Source organism: Lactuca saligna, chromosome 8 (assembly GCF_052625555.1).
Source record: "Lactuca saligna cultivar CGN05327 chromosome 8, ASM5262555v1, whole genome shotgun sequence".
In the NCBI taxonomy this organism is placed as follows: domain Eukaryota; kingdom Viridiplantae; phylum Streptophyta; class Magnoliopsida; order Asterales; family Asteraceae; genus Lactuca; species Lactuca saligna.
Window position 1 is genome coordinate 6,518,912 of NC_136424.1, and position 11,926 is coordinate 6,530,837.

The 11,926-nt window shown below is 40.6% G+C and overlaps 1 protein-coding gene across 1 annotated transcript; it reads right to left on the bottom strand.

Moving 5' to 3' along the window:
- Nucleotides 1-8,704: 8,704 nt before the first annotated feature.
- LOC145011059 (putative polygalacturonase) lies at nt 8,705-10,818 on the bottom strand. Its single transcript, XM_078969683.1, has 6 exons — nt 10,709-10,818; nt 10,267-10,596; nt 10,016-10,136; nt 9,737-9,911; nt 9,586-9,656; nt 8,705-9,508 (listed from the first exon to the last, which is right to left on the bottom strand). The coding sequence occupies exons 1-6, from the start codon at nt 10,739-10,741 to the stop codon at nt 8,802-8,804; spliced, it is 1,437 nt and encodes a 478-aa protein (XP_078825809.1). The 5' UTR covers nt 10,742-10,818; the 3' UTR covers nt 8,705-8,801.
- Nucleotides 10,819-11,926: the final 1,108 nt, after the last annotated feature.

Genomic DNA, 11,926 nt, shown 5'->3' on the forward strand with positions numbered 1-11,926 from the left:
ACTGTTGCTGTTGCTGTTGCCAGACCTCAGGGAGGTGATTCGTTGTTGTTTCGGGAGTTCAGCAACACGAAGCCACCAGAGTTCGATGGGATGTAGGACCCGATTGTTGTGATGGCGTGGATGTCTGATATCGAGGGATGTTTCTACACGTGTTCTTGTCCAAAGCACTTGAGTGTACGGTTCGCTCTGAACCAGCTTCGCTTAGGAGCGAAGGATTGGTGGAAGTTCATGACGTCGAGCTTCACTCTGGCAGAGATTTCTGAGGTGACCTGGAAAAAATTCACCACCATGTTTCGAGATGAGTACGTTCCCCATGTGGAAAGGGAACGACTGGATCAGGAGTTTTTGACCCTCAAGCAGGGTACTGATTCAGTTACGGTGATTACGCGGAAGTTTCATGAGAGGGCGATGTTTTTCCCTGAGCAGGTGTCTACCGAGCAGGCTCGCATGAGCCGGTATCTGAGTGTTCTGAGGAGAGATATTCGGGAGTTCGTGGCGAACTCGACTTACCGGACATTTGCTGAGCTCCAGGAAAATGCACGGAAGAAGGAGATTGAGTTGGAGACTCAGGCCAGGGAGGAGGCCAAGTCACAGAGGATGGATCAGCGGCCGGCTTAGTCTCAGCCGGCAGCCAAGCGGGCCAAGCCCGCTGATTCGAGATCTGGGAGCGCGAAGGGTTGCACTTGTGGGAAGTGCGACAAGAGTCACGAGGGGTCATGCAGGGCAGGAGTATGCTACAAGTGCGGGAAGGAGGGGCATATCGCGATGGATTGCCCCAAGGGATTTTTTGTTTGCTTCCATTGCAACCAGACCGGTCATCGGAAGGCCAAGTGCCCACAGCTACATCATGGATCAGCGCAGGGATCTGCGCCTGCTGCTAGTGCTACCGAGGTTCGGCCAGTGAAGGCCAAGGCACCAAAGGCCCGTGGGAGAGCCTTCCAGTTGATAGCGGAGGAGGTCCGCGCAGTACCCGATGTTGTGGCTGGTATGTATTCTTCTCTCTATATATTTGAGTATGAGATATTATGCTTATATTATGTTATGCGTAGGTACCTTTCTTGTGAATTATGTACCTTCCTTAGTGCTATTTGACTTGGGAGCGAGTCGATCTTTTGTGTCGTTAGCTTTTAGTCGTCATATCAGTATTTGTCCAGAGGCTTTGAGTCGACCTCTGCGAGTTTCTATAGCTAACAAGCGAGCAGTGTATGCCACGGAGATGATTCGAGGATGTAGACGTGCGATCTTCAGTGTGGGGTTCCCAATCGATCTAGTCCCGATTGCGATGGGGGACGTATGTGTCATAGTGGACATGGATTGGTTGAGCCAATTTGGAGCTATTATAGACTGTAAGCATTAGCTGGTGACGATTCGAGACCCTAGTGGGGGAGTACTTACGGTGTACGGTGAGGGTACCCGTCCTGAGTCAGCATTTTGTTCGGCTGCTAGGGCGAGGCAGAGTTTACAACAGGGCTGTAAGGGATTTGTGGCCTATGTGATGGACACACAAGTGGCTGCTGGGAGGCCAAGTTCGATTGATGAGGTCCCGATTGTGCGGGAGTTCCCTGATGTTTTCCTCGAGGAGTTGCCGGGTGTGCCTCCCGAGAGGCAGGTGGAGTTTCGTATCGACTTGGTACCAGGGGCGACACTTATTGCCAAGGCACCCTATTGCCTTGCGCCGCCCGAGATGTAAGAGTTATCCTCGCAGCTTTAGGAGCTGCTGGGAAAGGGGTTTATCAGATCGAGTAGCTCACCTTGGGGAACGCCGATCCTTTTTGTCAAGAAGGAGGATGGTTTACACCGGATGTGTATCGATTACCGGGATTTGAACAAGTTGACGGTCAAGAACCGTTATCCGTTACCGAGGATCGACGATCTGTTCGATCAATTGCAGGGAGCATCATGGTTCTCCAAGATAGATTTGAGGTCAGGATATTACCAGATGAGGGTTCGGGATGAAGATATCTAGAAGACACCGTTCAGGACTCGTTACGGGCATTACGAGTTCGCAGTGATGCCTTTCGGGCTCACCAATGCACCAGCAGCGTTCATGGATCTCATGAATAGGGTGTGCAGGTTGATGTTGGACCGTTCGGTGATCGTATTCATCGATGGTATCTTGGTGTATTCGAGATCCAGAGAGCAGCATGAGGAGCATTTGAGGGAGATCCTCGGAGTTCTGAGATCGAAGAGGCTTTACGCCAAATTCTCCAAGTGTGATTTTTGGTTACGAGAGGTCCAGTTCTTACCTCGTTAACCAGAAGGGGATATTGGTCGATCCAGCAAAGATCGAGGCGGTGATGAGTTGGGAGGTGCCGAGGTCACCTACCGAGATTAGGAGTTTCCTTGGGTTGGCTGGTTATTATCGGAGATTTATCATAGATTTCTCTAAGATTGCCGTGCCACTCACCAAGTTGACCCAGAAGGGTGTTGCTTTTTCATGGGGTCCGAAGCCGCAGACCTCATTTGAGACACTTCGCTAGAGATTGTTCGAAGCTTCGGTTCTCCCACTCCTGGAAGGGATGGAGGATTTTGTGGTGTACTGTGATGCATCGATATCAGGGTTGGGAGCGGTGCTCATGCAGAGGGGGCATATGATAGCATATCCATCGAGGCAGCTAAAACCTTATGATTCGAGGTATCCCACCCACGATCTGGAGTTGGGGGCAGTGGTGTTTGCCCTCAAGATCTGGTGTCATTATATGTATGGGGTTCAGTATACCATATACACAGACCACAAAAGCTTTAAGTACTTGATGGATCAACCCAACCTGAATATGCGCTAGAGGAGATGGTTGGAAGTGGTAAAGGATTATGACTGCGAGATCCTGTACCACCCGGGTAAGGCTAATGTTGTGGCCGATGCCCTGAGCCGTAGAGCAGAGGGCGCCCCGATGCGAGATGTTTGCATGAGATTGACAGTGATGAATCTGGTGTGGGACACCATTCGAGGGGCTCAGGCGGAGGCCGTGAGACCAGAGAACCGCAAAAGGGAGCAAATGATCGGGCATGTATCGGAGTTTGTTACCGATAGTCGAGGACTTATGACCTTCCAGGGTCGGGTTTAGGTACCGTTTGTGGGCGGAACGCGTACCATCTTGATGGAGGAGGTGCATAGATCGAAGTTCTCGATAGACCCCGGAGCCACTAAGATGTATTTAGACCTGAAGAGGGAGTATTGGTGGTCGTGTATGAAGAGAGATGTCGCATGGTTCGTAGAGAGGTGCTTGACCTATCACAAGGTTAAGGCCGAGCACCAGCATCCACATGGTGAGTTGCAGCTGTTAGAGATTCCCGAGTGGAAGTGGGAACAGATTACCATGGATTTCATCACCAAATTGCCAAGGACTGCTAGGGGTGTCGATGCAATTTGGGTGATTGTGGATAGGTTGACGAAGAGCTCTCATTTCCTTGCTATCAGTGATAGCTCTTCTGCGGAAAGACTAGCAGAGTTGTACGTTAGGGAGGTGGTATCGCGGCATGGAGTACCGATCTCGATCATCTCATATCAAGATGTGCATTTCACTTCAAGATTCTGGAAGAAATTCCATGAGGTAGGGAAACATGTGATGGGTAGTACAGAGATAGTGATTCAGACAACATAGTAGATACATCAGGTCAGATAGAGGTTATTGACCGCTCAGAATCGCCAGAAGAGTTACGCGGATAGGCGTCGATCGGAGCTCGAGTTTCAAGTTGGGGATCTTGTGCTCCTGAAGGTGTCTCCTTAGAAAGGAGTGATCCGTTTCAGGAATAGGGGTAAGCTGGGGCCCCGGTATATTGGGCCGTTTAGGGTGATCGCAAGAGTGGACAGAGTACCTTACAGGTTGGAGCTACCTGCAGAGTTAGGTCAGATTCATGACACCTTCCACATATCGCAGTTGAGGAAGTGTGTGGCCGATGAGTCGGTAGTGGTACCGTTAGAGGATATCCTGGTGGGTGCGAGCCTGAACTACGTTGAGAGACCGGTTACGATTATGGATCGGAAGAACAATGTTTTGAGGAACAAGGAAGTGCCCCTGGTGCAGGTCCAATGGCAACATTGGAGGGGGTGCGAGCTGACTTGGGAGCCGGAGCGAGAGATGCGTGAGCAGCATCCAGAGTTGTTTGCGGAATGAGACTTCGAGGACGAAGTCTGATTCTAGTGGGGGAGAATTGTAACATCGAGGAATCCCAGGTATCTTATTTTATGCATTTATATTGAGTTTTTGGAGAGAGACTCGACGAATAGGCACCCAGACTCGCCGAGTAGGATCACGGATGGTCGGACTGATTTAATGGCGGACTCGGCGAGTCCATTCGTGGACTCGACGAGTCCATGCTGTTTAATGAAACCCTAATCCCCGGGGTTTGGGCCTTATTTAAAGGGGCTTATAGCCACCATTTGCGACTATCAGACCCCTGAGAGGAACCATAAGAGATCCAGAGCGTTTGTGAGGAAGAAGAGGTCATTTTTGATCTTTGTGTGGGTATTTTTGCAAGAAGAAGGTGACCAAGGCAAGAGGGAACTAAAGAGGGTGATATTTTGTGGATTTCAGAGGCTAGTGACTTCGTTCTGAGGTATATATTTCGATCCTTCTTTAGTTTGGTGTTAATCTTTGAGAGTTTGGGTTTCTAGCCCCTTTTAAGTATGGATTGTGGTGCAATTGGTCCCTTCTTGTGTTGAGACTTTGGATCTGGATCCAAAGTGTTCCAGAGGCCTTAACTCCTCGATCTTTATGAGTTTCATTGGGAGATAAGAGTATGGGATGGCATATTGGGGCCATTTCTTCAAATAGAGCCATTAGGTCTTTGCATGGGCATAAATATCAAAACTTTACGTGTTTATTTCGCTTAAGGAGGCCATATCTATGGGTTAGAGAAACGGATCTGACCTCAGGATGTCATTTGAGTTTGAGCATGGCTTGAACTCGTCGAGTCCAAGAATAGACTCGGTGAGTAGGATGGTTTTTCCTCATAAATGACACAGTTGGTAACTCGTTGAGTTGGGGAAGTGATTCAGTGAGTCATTTTTGAGGATGTGAGTTCATGACTGAACTCGCCGAGTCACAATTATGCACTCGGCGAGTCTGGTCAAAGGGTTGACCGTTGATTTTTGTTGACTTTTAGGGTTTGGTCAACTTTAGAGTATTTGAGCCTTGAGAGGGGTAAAATGGTCTTTTACCCTCCTGAGAGTGCTAAGAGAGGGAATGGTCTAGCCTTGGGAAATGTGTTGATGCCGAGTGTTTATTTCGTATGATTAGGCGGAGGCTAGATCCTATTTCACGGAGTCCGAGATTTCTGAGTTATCGAGTTACACGAGGTGAGTCTTCTCACTATACATTACCTAGAGTGGTATTATGTGTTGACCAGAAGGTCTTACGTGCTATGTATGAGATTGTGTGCCATGTATGAGATTATGTGCTATGTGATGTAAGTATGATATATAATTGTATAGACCGGACCGGAGGGTCCAAGGATTCAGACCGGGCCGGAGGGCCCAACGAGCTATGACCGGACCAGAGGGTCCAATGAGCTACAGGACCGGAGGGTCCCGCTGAGACACATCGGCCGAAGGGCCGTATAGTATCCTCGAGTGGCATATGTGTTGTGTGTGGTATTTTTGGGAACTCACTAAGTATTTATGCTTACAGTCGTTGTGTTATGTGTTTCAGGCACTAGCGAGGACCATGGAAAGGCGTCGACGTGAACCGTACACATAGAGAGGAGATTTGATTTGTGATCTTGGGATATGTTTGATTTGATAACTATTGTGGAATACTTTTTGAGAATGTTTTATATTTAAAATTTGGTTGTTGAAAAATGAAAAAATTTGTTTTGAAAATCTCTTCGTTACAAAAACAAGTGAGATCTTTAAATCTCATTAAATCCCCTTTCATCTCCATTTCTCATATTCAAAGTATGATTCTTTATCCCAAAATTCAATGATTCTTTACCTTGAACACACAATAACTGATCAACACATTCTAACAAAGACATTGGAACTAAAAAACTTACAATGAATGTTTGACCAAAGCTCAAAGGCTGAAAAAAAGGACTAACAAAGAATTAAGGATCATCCATCAATGATATTAGCCCTATGATATATGGGTAATGTCATAGATACAACAACTGAGATATAAAGCAATTTTGTTTTGAAATCAAGTTTCCTAATGAAAGATTGTATTAAGTAATGTTTGGTGCCATATTTTAAGAATAACACATATGTTTATAGTCTTAAGCATGAAATCGAAATTCATAACAAAGAAAATCGAAGTTCTAACCAGAAAATTCAAACAACACTTTGATGTTTCTCAAGGCTAAAATGCAGAAAAAGACAACACTTATTGACAATGGATGAATAAGGCGGCGCGAGAATGAATGAAGTCGATGGGGGAAAGGACGACGATGCTTCAGTGGATTGTGATGAAGGTGGTGTCGATGGAGAAAGGTGTGAGAAGCAACGTATGCAAGAAGAATGAGAATAGGCATAAAAGGAAAAGGGGGATTTTGTTCTTAGCCAACATTTTTTTCTAAGGACCGAATTAGAGTTCATGGATCAGTGTCTGACGCAAAAGCTACTCACATCAAACACCTTGATCGACCAAGTCACACATAAACGCAAGGTTATCAAGATCGGGATCCTACGTAGGATCGCTTTTGGGTTTGTAAGATCGTGATTGTAAGGTCGGGAGCGGGATCCTAAGATCCCACAAAATAGAACATAATTTTAATTTATAATTTTAAAATATGAAAAATATTTTAAACATTTAACTTTTCATTTAAAAGTTTTAAAAACTTCAAAATATTAGTCATAAGTCACAACATAAAATGATAAACGGTAAATTGATAAAAAGTAAAAGACTAAAGTGGTAAAAAAATCATTTGCAAAAAAAAATAAAATCAAGAGAAGATAGTATCATAGGATCGAATCCCGATCCTACAATCTTACGATCCTACATGCAATCATATCTAGAATATAATTCAGCTCGTTTTTCATACATAGGATCGTAAGATCCTATGATCCGGATCACGATTTTAACAACCATACATAAACGTCTAACCGGAACCGATCAAACCTATTTTCAAACAACCCCTAAATGTGAATTCAATAATGTTTCTTTTTCTTTCAACTTAAACATAAGACATATGGAACAATAAGGATTCCATTAAAACTCAAAAGCGGTAAAAAAAGAAAAGTAGACATGTAATAAAATTCAATAATCTTCGGCATCTACTCCATTCTAAAACATTATTTGTGTGTTTATTTTGGTTATATTGTTATTAAACCTCTACTAATGAGAAAACGGTAGCATTTTTTTTTTTATCATAGTATAAAACTATAAATAAAGGGGATAATGACTTAAAAGAGTAATATATTTTCGATTTGTATATATTTGATCACTTAGTTTTTTTTTTCCGTCCAAATTTATCTATTTAACTTGTTAAACTGTACACATTTAGTCCTTATAATCGGTTACTCCAGGTTAGCAGAAAAAAAATGACTTAATATGATAATATATTTATTATTTTGTACATATTTTGTCCTTAATATTTTTGTACACATTTAGTCCTAAATATTTTTTTGTTTCAATTTAATTCAATTTTGTTTTTGTACTAATTCAGTACTTATGAATAATTTCTTTAGGTTTTTCTCACGACATCTTACGTGGAACAATCATTGATGAGCTGTTTGTGGCTGTTGATGCTTATATCTATCACGAGCTCGATTGCTTAGTTGTGTAGGTCTTGTAGTTTGACTTAAGTTTTGTGTTCTGAACGTCGTAATTTCTTCATATTATATCAGATTTTAACGATCTTTATATTCACGTGTTCATTTTTTGAGTCTACTACAACTTTTGTTAAGATTACTCCTGTTAAAATGTAATATATTTTTACTTACAATTTTACAAAAAAAAAAAAAAAAAAAAAAAAAAAAAAAAAAAAATCCATACATGCATTCATAAAACATGTATGGATATAAAGATCGTAAGTTAAAAAATATACTCCTTTTTAACAGGAGTAATATAATCGAAAGTTTTAGTAAACTAAAATACAATTGCATGGATATAAAGATTGTATGAATAAGTTATGACGTTTAGAACACATGATCTAAACAACCAAGTAGTTGAAATCGCGATGGACATAAGTATCAAAAGCCCTAAACACATCATTAATGATTATCTCACGTAAGATGTTGTGAGAAAAACCTAAATAAATCATTCATAAGTACTGAATTAGTATAAAAACAAAACTGGTTTATTTTGCAACAAAAAAAATATTAAAGACTAAATGGGTACAAAATGAGAAATATATTACCCTATTAAGTCACTTCTACCGGCTAACCTGAAGTAGCCGGTCATAATAACTAAATGTGTACGCTTAACAAGTTGAAGGGTAAATATAAACGAAAAAAAAAAAAAAAAAAAACTCAGTGACGAAATGTATAAAAATCGAAATATATATTATTATCCTTAAATAAAATCTTTAATTCATATATATGCCATGGTGTAAATTTATCTGATATGATTTTAATTCTCATTCTATATATATATATATATATATATATATATATATATATATATATATATATATATATATATATATATATATATATATATATATATATATATATATATATATATATATATATATATATATATATATATATATATATATATATATATATATATATATATATATATATATGGCATGCATGATTGGTGTAAATTTATCTGATATGATTTTAATTTTCATTCTATATGTGAAATATACTTTTGATTTAAATTTATGATCCATGCAATTTCTTACTAAAATTCCTTAGATTATTCTTGAGAAGCATAAGTTTTAAAAGAACAAGTCATCAACTCCACAGTATCAATCGGGAGCTTATCCGATGGATACTCGCACTCCATCGACTCTTTTTCCTTCAAAAGCTCACATGGCGCCGGAGTCACGCCACTTGATACACCGGAAATATCCGTACAATTCCATTGCAGTTTTTTAGGTTTCTCAGCCAACCCAATCGTAACATTCGAAAGACAAAATCCGGTGAATGGATCTCCCTCGATCCCACCCATATTCCCGGCCATTTTCACATCTTCCGCCACCACATTTCTGTAATTAATCTGATCAACTCTCGGGACTGCCTTCGGGTCATAACCTGGATCCGGATGCTGCCCGTATGACCCGGTTGTCCAGAAAACATACTTCATCGTCTTCAAATTCATTCCATCCACGAAGATGTTTTTCACATACGCTCCCCTTCCCGGAGCTGTTTTGATTCTCACCGCCGATTCGGAATTGATAGCCCTGATATCCTCGGCTCTAAGGTTCTTGATTCCGCCAGACATTTCACTTCCGAGTGCAATCACTGCACTATCGGGGGAAATACAAGTTAGCCTCCTTATGATCATTTCTTCTGTTGGCATGCCGAATTTTATCCCGTATTCATCCCATCCACTTTTCACTGCTACACAATCGTCACCGGAGACTATGAACACATCCTGGATTTTTACATTTTTACAAGAATCTGCAACAAAAAATCACATTATTTGGCATTTTCTATAAGTGAACAGAAAAAAGTATGATCTAATTCAAAGTTCAAACCTGGATCGATTCCATCTGTATTTGGGGAATCCACTGGTGCGAGAATTGTTAAATCTTGCATTATTATATCACTGCAATTACAATCTTCGCGATTGTGTTAGATTTAGCGTTGAACAATCTAAAACATAGTGAGGCAATTGGATGGACAGACCTGCTATAAACTGGATGAACAAACCATGAAGGTGAATCGATCATAGTGAGGTTGGAGATTTGGATTTGCTTTGAGTACATTAGCTCGATCAAGTAGGGTCGTGTGTTCTTCAATTGCTTTTTATGAAACTTTTTCCACCACAATGAACCTTGCCCATCAATCGTCCCATTACCACCTTCAACAACAAAACAATTCCAGAGATTATTATTTGAATATCATATCATTAAAATCATCATGAAAAAGTAAAAAGTAAACGTTGTGATCAGAATTAATTAATGCCTGTAACAACTACGTCAGTGAGGTGTGATCCACCGATCAGACTGCTAAACCTTCCTCCTGGTCCATCTCTTCCTCTACCATACGAAGGCAATGGTTCTATAAGGGGATACTCTCCTTCGTCCTGCCATCAGAATCATATCTGGTTAACAACATTTTCTCCCAAATTAATAGGTATTTGACGATTAGATCATACAATCTTCTCACTCATTCGATCGTAGTCCTTGGATGTTACTTCATAAACTAATTAATACCTGAGAGGCAAGAATAACAGCGCCGAATTGGAGATACAAGGTGAAATGGCTGGTGAGATTAAAGCTACCAGTGAGCCATTTTCCCGGCGGTACAACGAGCTGTGCTCCGCCATCATTTGCAAACTGGCTGAGATTCTGAACCGCCGATCGGAAAACTAATGTGTTTGATGTTTTGCCGTCACCCTTGCCACCGAAATCTGTCAAAAACGCCGTATGTTTTCGGCAGTTGATTGCAGTGTATGTTACATCGGATCCGGTCGACTCAAGCCTTCGGCATTCAATGGTGGAGAACTTTATCAATCCAAGCAAGAACAACGTCGCAACCAAATTCTAGCAGATGAAAAGTCGAATTATTAGGAAAAAAGTGAAGAAATCTGTCAATCTGATACGAAAACTGAATGAAATGTATAATTAAAAACTTGAAAAAAATGGAGATACATACAAGAGTAACTGCCGATTGTTGAGAGAACGCCATTGTTTGAGTATGGTCTCAAACCGAGCGACAGGAGATTTATAGCCAAAGGTTTTAGTTTTACAACAGATTCATTTATGAAGAAATGGTGTTTAACGCACAAAAGATACTCATAGATTTTTGTAATCGATGGGAATAGGATGATTGCTTATGCAAGCGAATCAAATTGTTATGCAATACCCATGGGTGTTAGTTATTCACACGTAAAACCACTTAAAAAAAAAAGTCCAAAAACGACTTTGTTTTCATAATTCTAACCAAACCGATAATGCATCATAATATAAACAAATTTTACTCATGATCCCTTATGTTTTATATAATTTTGATTTTGGTTTTTAGAATATTCATAATCCACCATATATTAACTAACTTTACCTATATATGGTCTTTTATTTTACATTATTTTTTATTCTTATCCTTTATATTAATTGATAGGGTAAGTTACACCATTTGTCTCTCGTATCCTAAAATACACCTTTAGTTTTTATTTTTAAAATTTAACTCATACCGTCCCTGAGTTTTCTTTTTCTTGCACGCTTAATTCCTATTAACATGAAATAACTATTTTACCCTTAATAATTTTTTTTTCCTATTAATTATTTATCAATCTTTAGATTAAAAAATAATAATAATATCCCACCCCTCCCCTTCCCCTTTTCCCCGGTTTCCTTCTTCCCCTCTCACAGTTACCCAACTTCGATGCTATTCCTCCTTTCTCTAGTGAGACGAATCTTTCTCTTTCTCCGTATTTTATCGCCACCCACTGCAAGTGTTGGCAGCTACGAATGATGGTTCTCTGACACATTCTTCCAAAGTCCAATCTTCCTCCGCCAATTCTAACTAAGAACTCCATCAAATCCATTCCCAAATAATCATCAGGGGACTTCTTTCTCTCTATAATTCATCTTCCTCCTACCTACATGCCACCATCCTCCATACCTTCAACTTTGTCATCTCTTCCCCTTCACAGTCGTCACATCGTCATCATCACATTTCACTAAACTAACACGTTTCTATATATTTAACCTTATCAACAGCCCTTTAATTTTTTTTTTGGAATACCATCATATATCTGATCCATAGATAAACTAACGACTTAATGTTCTCGACCGCTTGAGTAGGAAAACATACAGACCTTTGAAATAGTATGTTATTCCGTGAGTTCCAAAGAACCCATAACATCACATA

Excerpts from the sequence above, each read along its gene's own strand:
- LOC145011059 (XM_078969683.1), bottom strand. The coding sequence starts at position 10,741 with ATGGCGTTCTCTCAACAATCGGCAGTTACTCTT. Across the intron at positions 9,912-10,015 it reads CACTGACGTAGTTGTTACAG|GTGGTAATGGGACGATTGAT; the intron begins GCATTAATTAAT and ends TTGTTGTTGAAG. Across the intron at positions 9,657-9,736 it reads GTTCATCCAGTTTATAGCAG|TGATATAATAATGCAAGATT; the intron begins GTCTGTCCATCC and ends TTGTAATTGCAG.